This window comes from Puma concolor, chromosome C1, assembly GCF_028749965.1.
Source record: "Puma concolor isolate L17-30 chromosome C1, mPumCon1.1.hap2, whole genome shotgun sequence".
Lineage (NCBI taxonomy): Eukaryota > Metazoa > Chordata > Mammalia > Carnivora > Felidae > Puma > Puma concolor.
The window spans coordinates 211581368-211596094 of NC_141674.1; the positions used below are offsets into that span (position 1 = coordinate 211581368).

The 14727-nt window shown below is 40.2% G+C and overlaps 1 protein-coding gene across 8 annotated transcripts in view; it reads right to left on the reverse strand.

Moving 5' to 3' along the window:
* The window catches only part of COL4A4 (collagen type IV alpha 4 chain), a 131543-nt gene that overhangs the window by 61578 nt on the left and 55238 nt on the right, over positions 1-14727 (reverse strand). For all 8 annotated transcript variants that reach the window (XM_086719786.1, XM_086719788.1, XM_086719787.1 and 5 more), the window contains 10 exons: positions 14010-14090; positions 13136-13189; positions 12803-12862; positions 11881-11925; positions 11508-11561; positions 10740-10809; positions 9870-9974; positions 6430-6594; positions 3110-3199; positions 1977-2140 (listed from right to left, as the gene is read on the reverse strand). In XM_086719786.1, the coding sequence (XP_086575912.1) occupies positions 1977-2140; positions 3110-3199; positions 6430-6594; positions 9870-9974; positions 10740-10809; positions 11508-11561; positions 11881-11925; positions 12803-12862; positions 13136-13189; positions 14010-14090 (888 nt within the window). The remainder of the gene's footprint in view (positions 1-1976; positions 2141-3109; positions 3200-6429; positions 6595-9869; positions 9975-10739; positions 10810-11507; positions 11562-11880; positions 11926-12802; positions 12863-13135; positions 13190-14009; positions 14091-14727) is intronic.

The window sequence follows — 14727 nt, forward strand, 5'->3', positions numbered from 1 at the left end:
CCTCAGACTATGGCAATAAATACAAAGCTTTGTTCGAACCATAAAAAAAAAAAAAAAAAAAAAAAAAAATGTAAAGAACCTAAACGCACTTTTCTGTTTTCTATTTGCCTACCAATCTGTGGCTTCTGAGGCCAGGGACCAGCTGCTGAGAGAGGACATGTCCGATAAAGTGAGAGCACCCACAGTGATCGTCTGTGGTTCCTCTGTGCTCTCTCTTTGTATCCATTCCTTTCCCCCAAACACTTTCCTTTCACAGTGCCTCGTGGTATAAGGATCTAGTCCCCAGCTATAACCACACCGTGATGAACTTAATGCAGAGAAGTCATATGGACAGGATCATGTACAGAAAAAAAGACATCAGAAACATTACCTGTCCTAAGAGTAAGCCGTACAGCAGCCGAATGACATAAAGCTCAGCCAGGACAACCCTGGGCAAACTAGCAATTCACACTCAAAGAGGCTAGCCCTGAGAAGCAACTCAAGAGAAAGCCATAAAAATATTTTAGAACCAGTATCATCTTCTTAATGAAGGTACCACTATAAAAAATGACTGTGCTCAAATGCCGAATGGAAAAAGCAGACTATAAAATGCAAAGTGCTTAACAGCTGCGGCCGTGTTCATTCAACATACACGTATTAAGGAGTTAGCTTCTTGTCAAGCAGACTTTGTGAGTGTGTTTTGCAAGTGTATTGAGGGTGGTACCGAGAGAGAGCCTAATTGTCACCCTCACTTAAGGCTCTCAGACTGGAACCTTATTTCCATAGCATGTCCCAGGGAAAATGGAAAAGAGGACATTCAAGCTGATGGGTAGGCTCCAGGTCACCCCAGGATTAAGGCTCTTTGATAAAGAGGGGACAGGCAGGCTGTGTCCAGCCTCCAGAGTAATGCCCTTAGGGCCAGTGAGTTTCTTCTGAGGAGTCAAGTTGCTGAAAGGCTGTGCCTCAACTCGAGTCACTTGTAATGGTCAGCAGATGAGAACCATTTCAAAATAGATCTACTCTGTGGCACGAAATATCACATAAACGCTGACAAAGCCAATGTCTGTATCTCCACCTTGGACCTCGCATCGGAATCTCTTACTTGAATACCATCTCACTACCCTTCAACACCTCGACCTGCTTGTCTGATTGGCACCTCAAATTTAAGATGGCCCCAATGATACTTCCTTTCCCTACTCCACACCTACTCCTCACATTGGCTTCCCCATTTGGGTCTTATCCTTTACTTTTCTCCTTCTAATATCCCATGTCCAGCCCAACAGCCAATCTATTAGCACCGATCTCAAAACATATCGAGAATCTGATCATTTCTCGTCACACCCAGCACCAACATGCTAATTTGTCTACCGTCATATTTCACCAGGACTATGCAGCAGTCCTCCAGCCCATCTCCCTCCTTCCCTCGCCCCCTGTTATCTGTTCTTACCAGAACTACCATAGTGAGCCATTCGAAGCTAATGTCAGCCATAGAGCATTATGTCTGTCTCTTCTTAAAACTTTCCACTGGCTGTTCCCTGTCATCCAGAATAAAAGCCCAAACCCAACGCACCCACCAAGCCCCGTGCTCCACAACCCCACATAACCTCCAGCCACTTCTTTGTCTTCATTTCCTCCAGCTTTTCCCCCTCAAGCTACATTAGATGGTGATGGCCTTTATCATCATCAGCCATACATACTCATCTATTTGCTACCCAGCATGCGTCCCTCCCAACCCCAGGAGTCCCCAGGAGGGTACAGACTGTGCTCTGCTCCCTACTGCATGCCCAGCACCTAGAATGACACATGGAACATAGTAGGTGCTCAATAAATATTAGTTGAATGAATGAATGAACATAGATGATTTTTTTTGGTCATTAATATATGTATAGGTTCAAAACATAAAATATATATCATACTATAAGTCAGAAAGAGCTACAGTTGAATTTTATCTCTGTCTCTTTTAACTAGAAAGATTGTTATTGGTAAGAGCTACTCACTGGTGGTCCTGGAGATCCTTCAGCACCCGGAGGGCCTGGATGACCTTTCTCTCCAAGCCACCCAGGGAGCCCCAAGTCTCCCTTACTACCCTGCCTCCCAGGAAGTCCCGGAGGGCCTGGTGGGCCCATGGGACCAGGCTCACAGGCACAGAGCCCCGCGTTTCCTAGACAGAGGATAAAAGGCAGCTTTGTCATATTTCCTGCACAAAATCCCAAAAAGCCTTTACTAAACAAAACCAAGAATGAAAATAAGAACAAAAAGGGTATGACGTACATGGTTCTTATCTCCCATAACTGATAACATGTGACGTAAGCAGAGGAGGGGCACTGTGTAGGGGTACCTAGGCATGGTCTACATGGGGCAGGTGTATCATTTCTGGACAAATGGGGTATCTTGGGTCTTTAAATAAACTCATTCTGATAAACTGATACCCAAATTTACTGAAGGAACTTTAAAATAAGAAATCATATTTTTAAAAGTTTGAAAGTCTTTTATCTGGTTCCTGCTGAAGAAACAAAAAAAAAAAAAATTGGGTTAGAGCATAAACTCTAAACAAATAAAGAAACAAAATAATATGTGAAAAAGGATTACTGACTGCATTGCCTATTACAACTGATAATTCACTACAATGCGTTTTCTAATCATCAGGACTTTTAGTCGGAAAAAAAGCCTTTCAGATGGTCAAACTCAGCTGTGTTTCTGCTCTCATACCCACCTGTTCCAGATGGTCAAAAAGGCACCAAACAATTTACAGTGGAGAAACACTGAGACACAAACACTTGATGACATGGGGAAGTATGGACCCACAGAGAGAAAGTGAAATAAAAGATCAGTACTTTCTCATCTCTGCTTCTTTCAAGGAACAAAAAGCACCTCATGAAAAAAGTCACCACTCTGAGGCAAATTTCACAGCAGGCAAGGGTCTCCTTTAGACTCTCAGATACAAAGACTTGACTTTGGCTAAGTTCTAACCATATCATAAGCACGTGATGAAAAGGGGCACTCAAGGGGGTAACTAAGGTGCGTATCGCATCGAAGTGAAATGTTCCATTGCCCACTTCATAAATGCCTCCAACCCCCCCCCACCATAAGCTATTGTCTTCAGGAAATCCTACCTTTGCTGCATACTTGCCTTTTTCTCCTTTCGAGCCTCTTCTTCCTGGAGGACCTGCTTTGCCTTTTATTCCTTGTGGTCCAGGGTGCCCGACACTACAATATATAACTTTACAGTGGGAAAGGGGGATGGGGCATAAGAGAAGCACTCAGTTTTTGTGAATGTCTTCCAAAGAACAAGTGCAAATGTCTCTTGCACTCTTATTTTCCCCTGAAGCCCACTTTCTTCCATTCATTTTCCAAATTTCTTTCTCTCTAATATAAGAATATATAAACAAATAGACCATACAATTGTCATGGCATGCTTCTGCTCCCACAACCATCGATAAAGCCATCCTAATCTCAACCCCAACTTAGTGGGTTGTAGAGAAAGGTGGACAAAAAAACAAAGACAATAAATAAACAACAAACAAAAATAACTGTGCAGCTAACATCCTTTTCCCCTTCCATTATGAATAATTAACAAATTAAGAAAGCTCATAAAAGCAAAAATTCAGAGATATTCGATTAAGTGTGACAGTTAAAACATAAACAATAAGTTGTTTATTCTCCCTGAATCCCAGTAAAACAGCAAACAGTAAAATAATATTATAAAAAGGTGTAAGCTCACAAGACAAAAAAAGGGGGGGGGGAGGTAAGGAAACAAAACAAAAAGTGTAAAAGAACCTAGCAGACCTTGAAAAGCTGAATTCTAAGCAGGCAGGGGGGAAAGGGAACAAAAAACACAATTTACATGAGAAATCTCTCCCAAAGTTCAGGAATTGGTACCTTGAAGTAGAATGACAGTGCCCCAAACAGGAGGACTGGTTAAAGAAACAATTTAATCATAAGATCCCCTTCTCAAGAATTACAGCAGCAACTATGGCCCCTCAGAATTGAGGAAAGAGACAACATAGCAAGAAGAAAACTTTGAAATAAAGTATATGATTTAAAAAGTAGATGAAGGCGGGGCGCCTGGGTGGCTCAGTCGGTTAAGCGTCCGACTTCAGCTCAGGTCACGATCTCGCGGTCCGTGAGTTCGAGCCCCACGTCGGGCTCTGGGCTGACCGCCTGGAGCCTGTTTCGGATTCTGTCTCCCTCTCTCTCTGACCCTCCCCCGTTCGTGCTCTATCTCTCTCTGTCTCAAAAATAAATAAATGTTAAAAAATTAAAAAAAAATAAAAAATAAAAAGTAGATGAAGGAAAGCATTTCACCTCTAAAACATGAACAGATTGCTACAAAAGAAAACACTGAGGGGCTTCCTGGGTGGCTCCGTTGGTTAAGCATCCAGCTCTTGGTTTCTTCTGCTCAGGTCATGGTCTCATGAGTTCATGAGTTTGAGCCCCACACCAGGCTCTGTGCTGACAGCATGGAGCCTACTTGGGATTCTGTCTCCCTCTCTCTCTGCCCTCCCCCACTCACTCTGTCTCTTTCTCAAAATAAATAAATAAACCTAAAAAACTTAAAAAAAAACATTAAAACAGAACAATAGCAACAACAAAATCCTTAGAAACGAAAAGAAAACCATTATGAAAGTAGAAATTGAAAAATTCTGGAGCAGAGATGTAAAGTGGAGTTGAGGAAGTCTACGAGAAAGTGTTACAGAAAAATAAGAAGGTGAAAAGTAATAAAGAAACATATGGTGGATTCACTAATAGGCACATATGTAGAATTCAGAAGGAGAAAACAGGGGGGAAATGGAGGAGAAAGTATCTTCAGAGAAACACTTCAAGAAATTTTTCCAGAAATGGAGGAACTGTGTTGGCTAGAACTTGCTCACTGAGCGCCTACGAATAAATGCAGATGTGCCCACACAGAGGCAAGTCGTTGTGAAATTGAAGGTCATTGGAGAAAAAAGAAAAATTCTGTAAGATTTCAGAGCAGAAAACAGATTTCAAACAAAGGATCAAGAATCTAAATGTCATTGGACTTCTTCAACTCTAGAAAACAATGGACAATGCCTAGAAAAATGTATTTCCAATCTAGAATTTTATATTCAGCCAAATTATCAACCAAATTCCACAGCAGAATAAAGGCATTTTCAGACAGATAAAGTATACTTTTTTCAGGACGTATGATGATGGATATATGAGATAGAAGTATGATAGAAATATGTGAGTTGTAGGTAACAAGGGGACCCAGAGAGAGGGAGAAACAGAGACAGAGGGAAACATAATGAGACAGAGACAAAGAGAAAAAGAATTCCTGGTAAAGGAAGATTTCGAGACAGTGTCTGAGATGGCTTAAAATTGCAACCTGACCTAATCTGAACAGGTTAAAAAGCTCCAGGAGAGATTTATTCAAAGAGATAATACTGATAAAATATTTCATGAGTTAGAATGGAAATTTACGCAACTCTAGATGGTTTGAGGTTAAATTCACAGTAGGCATATTGAAAAGCAAGCAAACACACACAAAAAACCAAGACTACTCTTAACAAAATGGTACACTAGAAAAGTAATAACATACATTATTGGATGGCAGACCTGGTGAACAGCATTTATGTAACCATTCAGTGTAAATACTGAATATTTTTATGTAGTCAAAACTAAGAGAATAACTACGTTGACTAGGCTTTGGGAGTAGAAAATGTGCATACGTGCGGTGGGGAGGGACTGAACGAGAGCCAATTTCGTCATCTATGGAAGGAAGTGAAAAGATAAGTCTCAAAGTCAAGAATCAAGAAATTGCAATACAAGGTGGTGCCTGGGTGGTTCAGCCAGTTAAGCCTCCACTATGGCTCAGGTCACGATCCGCCCTTGGGCTCTGTACTGATGGGTGGAAGCCTGGAGCCTGATTCAGATTCTGTGTCTCCCTCTCTCTCTGCCCCTCATCTCCCCAAAAAAATAAACATAAAAAAAGAAAGAAAGAAAGAAAAAAAGAAAGAAAAGAAAGAAAGAAAGAAGGAAAGAAAGAAAGAAAGAAATACAAGCACATTGAAGGGCACTAGAAAGGCAAATAAAAAAAGATCCCAATGACTTGTGCGAAGATAATTGCCCCTGGGGAGGAAGGAACAGAAGGGGTTGGCTAGGATGGCAATTCTTCACAACAGGCTTCATAGAACTGTCTCTTACACCACCTCTATTTATATAACTCTGATAAAAATTAAAACGACATTGAAAAAATAGAAATTGTAGTAATTTACAAAACTCTATCATTCACACAAATCCTCAACCATATGTTTTAGCTGATGTGATCTCCAACATCAGTCTACTCTTTTGTATTATTAATAATACTAACTTGGCTCATGACATAATGGATAATGTTAAAAAGTATTTAGAAAATCACATTTTCTGAATGACACTGCAGATATCACATGCAACATAAATGCCAGTGAATGTGAATGAGGAGCACTTTACCATCTGATCCTGGAGGGCCCTGCAGTCCTGGAGCTCCAGGCAACCCAGGTGGTCCCGGGCTCCCTGGTTTCCCTGGAGTGGAATCAGCTCTCCCGGGGATACCGGCTGCCCCTGGAAATCCCGGATGACCAGGAAACCCTCCTGGCCCAGGGGGTCCCATCATGCCTCCAAGAGAAATTGAGAATGAAAACCACATGTATCTCTCAGAGTAAACAAACTTTTTTTTTTTTTTTAAGAAGAAATCAAAATCCGTACATTCTTCCTTAGACTGTAAAAATTTTTAAAGGAAAAAAAATGTATTTCAAAATTAACTTGATTTCCCAGCCATAAGAATACCTCACCTTCTTTGAAATAAGCCCACAAGTGGAAATTTTGAGGAATCAGAGTTTCTTACTTTTTCCCTATTATTTAGGGTTACTGGAGGAAAAAACACATATTATTTAATTAAAATTATTATTTTTTCAATCTTTCCACTTTGATAATTTGGTTAAAAATAATCTGGATGAACATATTAGCACATGTAGCAAATAAAAATATGGACTCACATATCATCTCCATAAGATATAGAATACCATACCTTTCATAGCAAGGTAGGTTGGGGAGAGGCATAGAGGTGCTGTATTAGAACCTGATCTCTCTCTCTCCAGCCACACGTAATTACACACGCTCCATGAATGTTGAAATGTTCGGTGTGTTCAGGGGTCAAAGTGAGTAAAAGCTAAATCCTGCTTTCTTGTGACATCTGACCCTCTTACTGGGGGCTTTGGCTAAAGACAGCAGGAAGCCTTCCTGTGAGAAGCATCTTCTTTCTGAGCATGAATCTCTCTGTGGAAGATTATAGTTTCCAAAGATGGCTGCCACAGTAGCTCTCATCCCTCACACTCTTGTTCCCCTCTCCTTGAATGTGATGGGATTTTGTGATTATTTGGACTAACGAAGTACAGCAGGAGTGATGCCATGTACAAAGACGATGGCTACGTCATTAAAGATGATTCAGCTTCTGCCTTGTGAGCTGAAATGCTTGGGATTGGAGTCCTGAGCCACCACAGAAGCAATATCACTGCTCTGAAGCCACCATGCTCTACGGAAGCCTAAATAAGTACAGAGCCAGACAGAGAGGCCATGAGACTATACAAAAGAAAGAGGACAGAGATGCCCAGCCAGTCCTCATGTGTCTGTTGCAGCCATATAATGGCGATGAACATCCCAATCTAGAATTGCTCAGCTTAGCCCTTCCTGAATTCTTGAACCACAGCGAGGGGTAATATGATGATTGTTGTTTTAAGCCACTAGGTTTTGGGTAATTCATTCAGCAACCCTGTCAGTAATCAGTAAGTAGCACGCTAACTAAATTAATGGCATTCATTACAGTGTGCATATATGCTGGGGCTTTGCATATATTTTCAAACATTAGCCGTACTCTTGAAATAATCTTGCAAAGTTTGTACCTTATAGATAAGGTACAGAAATTTAGACCAATAATAAATAACATGGCTAACGGCATTCTAAGAACTGTTTACATATTGCTTCCTTCAACCCTAACAAGAACTGCACTCTAAAGAGGAGAAAACTGAGGCACAGAGAGGTTTCGTAAATGCTGAAGACCACACCACTTGTATGTGGTAGAACCTGGAATGTTTTTAGTCCATAGTGTAAACATGTAACTCTTTCAGCATACTACACTGAGTGGCACGGCTGGGATTCAGTCACAGGTATCTGACTCCAAAACCCTACGTATCTCATGGTAAGTATTTTAGATGATTGTAAAATAAGCATAGCAAAGGCTATGAACATTGGTGTGCTTAAATGAAAGGTGTTCCTGTTGACTTGGCTGTCACCTTGTCTTCATGTCATTCCTAAGACTTATCTCCAAACCTCCACAGTCACTGGATGCACCTGGATGCTACCTGGTGTCTTGTCCCAGTCTATGGAAAATGCTCGACCGCTTTCCAACAGGGAAAATGGGCTGTGGTGTATGGAATATAGCACCTTGAGCACCCATGACATCAATTCAGTTGTGGCCAGCATTAAAATTTTTTTTTCAAAACAAAAGAGTGGCATAGAAAATAGAATACATCGTACCCCAAAAGGTATTCTTTTATGAAATTTGTGTTTCAATCATATGTATATGTGGATACATGTATGTGTGCAATGTAATGCAAATGCAATGTAATACTAAATATATTTTTTATAATAGATTGTAGTCAAGACTTGAAAGCCATTGGGTTAATTCTTTAAAAAAAAAATCTTGTGGAATTAAGAGCCTTTCTGTTACATTCAGCTTTCAATCTGCTAGAGATATGTGTTGCTTACTCCCATTGGGTTTTGATTTCAATCTGCTAGAGCCACTATTTTATTATAAATATGCCCAAAAGAAGAAATCTAATACCAGAGGCTAATGATTCCTGACCAACTGAGTACTGTCTACACAACTTAGATAGCCCTGGGTCAATGAAGCCAAGGCTACGGTATCTACAGATTAAATAAACTCAACTTTGCCACCTTTGTGGTCAGTTATCAGATCCTACAAAGCGAAAGCTAGATTCATAGAAAATTAAAGAACTTTGTAGTTAACAGATGAATGTCAGGAAATTTTTCACTCCTCAGTAAATAGAACAAGAGACACGGACTGGATAAAATTACGTCTATTCAAGACTTTCTCCTCATACATTTAATGAGTTCTCCTGAGTTCCCAGAATACAAATCTCCTCTACACTTCTATTCCTAATCTTACTTGGGAATATTAACCAGCACAGCACTTGAAGGAGTTCAAAGTCCTTTATCAATAGGATTCTTTCCCAGGCACTTCTGCAACTTGATTACCATGAGCTGTAAGGTTTTGTTTTCTTTTGTTTTGTTTTGGAGGGGGTACTGATTTTGGGGGGAGGTGAGGACGTTTTGGTTTTGTTTTTTAAATGAAGGCTGAATCACAGTTTTATCTTTTAATTCATAATTTGTGTTTCCATCTTTCACGAAGAGGAACTCAATTTTCACGAATAGATGTCAACAGGGAGAGCCTTTCCAAGAGGATGGAAAGACCTGAAAAAACACTCTGAGCCTGGCACCAGTTTCCAAATCTTATCTGCCTCTGACAACTTGCGGGACGCCTCTTATACCCACAGATTCCTCACCACACCCCTAAGATGCTGACTCAGTATTTCCGAGGTACAGCTGAGGGATCTGGATTTCTTCCAAGTAAGCCATTAATTGGCTTGAGTTCAGTGGTTCTTAAGCCGTGCTCTACACATAGAAGTAAGAGGCGCTTTGGTAGCAGCAGATGTCTAGGTCCATGCTCCAGAATGCCCAATATTCTTGATCTGGGTGGGGTCAGCCACCAGTTGAAACGCTCCTAGTTGACATCAGTATCAGCTAGAGTTGAGAACCTCCAGGGAGGAGGAAGATGTAGGAAATCTGGCACAGAAAGGCCAGTGGATTTCTACCTGCACAGGTTTCCCCTGGTGGTCCTGAGGGACCAGGGGGACCAGGCGGTCCAACAGACCCCGTTTCTCCATAGCGGCCAGGGCGCCCCGGATCCCCTGGAGGACCTGCCCAAAACAACAACCCGTGTCAGTGTAATAAACGTATATATACATCTTAAAATTCACACACAATTACTTCTTGTGAGGCTTGGTTGAGTACAACTAAGAGATTGTTCTTGCAGTTTCTCGCCACAGTTAGAAATGCAGGATCTTAAGGGGCGCTTGAGGGGCTCAGTCGGTTGAGCATCCAACTCTTGATTTTGGTTCAGGTCATGATCTCACCATTCATGAGATTGAGCCCTGCTTTGGGCTCCATGCTGATCGTGTCAGCCTACTTGGGATTCTCTCCCTCCATCTCTCTCTGCCCCTCCCCCACTCGCGCTTGTGCTCAAGCTCTCTCTGTCTCTCAAAATAAATAAATAAACTTTTTAAAAAATGCAGGATCTTAGATCCCTTCTCTGCAGACACATGAACCTTGAGCGGCACTGTCTTTCACACTGACTTGGGTCACTTTCTCGGAGGCAGCATCTTGGTAGGTCTTAGATGGTTTGGAAACATTTTTTAGCAATTAAAATTAGAAGGGTAACATAACAAAAATCTCTGCATACAGCTTACATGCTAAAAAAAAATAACATTTGGAGTCTTATGCCAACAGAGATGGTCCAGATGCACTTATCGACCTGCACTTGTAAATTACATATTCTTGCTAAAATCAAGGTATTTAGCACGCCAAGCAGGCAAAATACGCAAATACTGGGCCAGACTCTTCTGTCAGGGCCACCCAAGTCCCATTTCCTAATAATTTATGGCGGAACCAAGCTAGACACAAACCTTTGAGCGGAAGAGATGGAGTTACCAAAACACCCGGTGGTCCTGGGTACCCGCGATCTCCAGGGTCCCCCTGAAATCATTCATTCAGACACTTTTCTTAGAAATATTAATATTTTTCTCATGTTGCCTGTAATTAAATATTAGAAGGACCAAGGGTGCATTCGTTTGAGAAATAAAGATTCTAGGCTGACCAGAAAAAAGAATGGTTCATAGAGATCTGGGAATAACAAAAGCATCCGACCTCCACCTACAAGCAGAAGTAAAGGATCACCTGGCAAAATTCTCACAAAAGAAAAAAAAAAAAAAAAACAACAAAAAAAAGATTTTTCATGCCCATAAACTAGATACTTCTGAAATCAGGAATTTTCTTAGAAATACTATGAGCATTCACGTTGAACTTGGCAGTCTGGTATAAATAGTCTATTCACCTACAAAATCTGAATCTACACCTTATTTTAGGTGGCCTTATTTAGGTGGCCCCACAGAGAGTTCTCCACAACTTCCTCTGATTTTAATTGGGATACTAGCTGATCCCCATGGAATTTTTGAAGCTTTCATTATTATTCACGTTCAAAAGGTTGATTTCTCAAATGTAAAATATAAACATTTACAACACACATTGAGATAATATGTACAAAATTAACTCTGTTGCTTTCCAAACTTCTGTTTCTCAAGGATTCTTTCAAATATTTTTAAAAATAAATTAGTTAACATAAGGGATATAGAATTTTATCAGGCTATACTCAAATAAGCCTTTTATTTTTTTACCTTTGGGCCAAGAAATCCAAACGATCCAGGATCTCCAAACAGTCCTGGTTCCCCCTACAAAGAAACACAAACATTCCTTTTTAAAAAAAAATGTGACTGGGTGACAAACTGTCTCACTCTTGTTTAATTTGAATGACACACGCTCACTGAGATTCTGTGCAAAGTCTTAACACTATTTTTGGATTGCTTCAGACAGTTTTGTGTGTTAGTTTTTTTGCACTTACAGCTAGATCATGCAATTCATAAAATAAACGTGTCTCCTTTTCCAGTTACTGTGTGCATACTTGCATGCCCTAGTACGACTTCTGAATGACACTGAATTGTACTTATGAATGAAAATATACTTATCATCTTTATAATCGTGTACATTTACCTTTAATCCTGGAAAGCCTGGCAACCCATAGGAACCAGGATCACCCTAATAAATTCACAAAAATCAACACAAGCAGAATTAAATCAAAGTGCTTGAACCAGTTCAATGCATTATTTTTCACCTTAGGAAACTGCCTTCTGGATATTGAATCTTGGCTCTAAAGGCAGCTGAATAAAAGGAAATATGTATAAAACAGACTGCTTCTTTATAACATCAGCTATTTTAACTGATTTTTTAGTTTACTTTAAAAATGCATGTCCTTGCCAGTGTTTTAAATTAAGAACATACTTTTGTTGTTGTTGTTCTTGTGTTTTCACTCACTTAGTCTAATGATTGCACTGGGCTAAATATTTTTGGAATCGTTGCAATATAATTTGTCTGGAGATTAATAGGTACTCTGTGCATTATCAGCAATAAAAATTATCATGGAAGCCAACGTTGCCCCTTAACTACGGAATCTGGAGCCAGATAAACTCAATGCCCCTGCCCATAGGGGGTCTGGCCTCTATAGTGACTCTATCAGTGATGATCCATCCCATTGGTGGCATGTTTGAGGCCTGATGCTGTATTTTTTTGTAGCTACTGCCCATAGATCAGTACCCTCTTTTGTCAAATAGGCTTAAATGAACGATTCCAAGCTGCTACTGCACCGACACTGAACCACGCAGGAAATGCCACAATCCTGTTCCTACCCACCAATTCTACCTTCTGCTCGCCTGGTTTATCTAAATGATGTCAACAGAAGGGACGTTTTGTTGAACATGTCGCTATTACATCATTTGTATCCAAAATATATTGTTCCTGTTTGAGAAAACCTCCACTCTGAGTTCTTAGAAATGCTGATCTAGTTTTGTAAAAATAGGAGAGAGAAAGCCAACTCGCTGACGTTAGGGGCAGCAGGAATGGCATGAACCAGCCTTACCCGTGGTCCTGAGAACCCAGGAACACCCTTCTCTCCTTTGGCCCCAAATCCAGGTTTTCCCTTAAAGAGATGACAACATTTAGAGGCATTCGAGCAGCAATATCTCAGCAACATGGCATTCAGAAACAAAATGAGATTTAAAAATTACTGCCGGCAGCTTAAAGGAAACAAGTACTTTAGAATAGATGCCCCACGGGATTATGATAAAATAGTGAAAACTTCTATTAACATACATTAGCATTTAAAGCAATGATAAAGATCCATGCAAAACATTGTTTTTCATGAATATAGCATACCATACAAATAAAAAAAAAAGGTATTTCAATAAATTACCTTGGGTCCTGGTGGTCCTGGAGGTCCAGTTACACCAGGCATTCCTTTTATGCCCTAAAAATCACAATGAATATTTATCTGGTTTATTCTTATTATTTAACATACTGAATTCCATCTTTTTCAGAACTTACCCCTTTCAACAATCATTTTACTAATTTTCAAAATAAAGGATTATTCTTCAACTGTTGCTCAATAGCAATTAAGGTCCAGGAACGTTCCTAAACCCGACACTATTCAGACCAGCTCTGTGTGAGAGGTGTCGTGTTGTGGGGCACAGGGGACGTGACCACCATGGAACCAGAGCAGCAGGTGCAAGCTGGGAGTGGAGCCATTGAGAGGAGTGGCTCATTTTGAGCAAGTTAGTGAAAGTTAACCCAGTAATTGAAAACTGACAACAGAATCTGCGTGTGGCGAGTGTAACATCAGTAAGTATCGCAGGCTGACAGGGGAAGTGATGTTTGCCAAACTTCTATTACGTGTCCACTTCTACATACCTGTTACCTTCTCAATGATCAAAACATCAAGCCCATATGTAACATCTCAAGGACAACTGGACTTCCAGTGGCCCCTTCGGCCCATATACCAAAGACAGCATCAATGGGGCACTATATTCTGGAGGACATGTCACAATTTAGCAGCCCACACTAGGTCTGTGATGCAGCAATTGAATAAACTTGAGAACATGGGTAACTTTCCCAAGCCTCATTTTCCAAGTCTGTACAATGGGGCTAATGACAGTACTCATCTGCTAAGGTTGCTCTGGGATTGATGCCCTGATTCCTGGAGGCACTCAGCACTTTGTTGACACAGATACATGTTCAGAAAATGCTGACTGTGACTACTTTATCAAGGCAACATATGGATTGGGAATTACCTTTTCTCCTTTATACAGACAAGAATCAGGTGGCTGTACCAATAAGGTGGGTCCAGGAGAACCTTGCTGGCCAACTTCACCCTTAAAAAAAAAGGAAGATAATAGGAATTTCATATTAACTTTATTTTGAAATATAATTTGAAACAAAGAAGAATTTCACCCATGCATTGTCATCTAATGCATACAGTCCTGTGTGTCATGAGTTTAAAACAAAAATCATGGCAAATACATCATGCAACTTAAAGTATTTATTGTTTTTCACCAGTAATAATACTGATCGTTAGAAATAAAATTAAAAAACAGAAACAGAAACAGAAACAAAAACAAACTAGGGGCACCTGGGGGGGCTCAGTCAACTGAGCGTCCAACTCTCGATCTCAGCCCAGGTCTTGATCTCAGGTTCGTGAGTTCAAGCCCTACATTGGGCTCCATGCTAGGCATGGAGCCTACTTAAAATAAAAAGAAAACTTAAAATTAAAATTAAAATTAAAAAAATTAAATTTAAAAATATAAGTGATTCATAATCCTATCATCAGAGATCTCTATGAAAACTTTGGTATAGTTCTTTGTGGTGTGTGTGCTTATGAGTCTGTATCTGTACACATACCTTGGATAATGTACCTATGTACCCACATGTAGGTGATCAAATGATGTGTTAAATACAATTTAAAAGATAATCAGAATGCTATACAGAATATATAAACATAATTTAAAATAC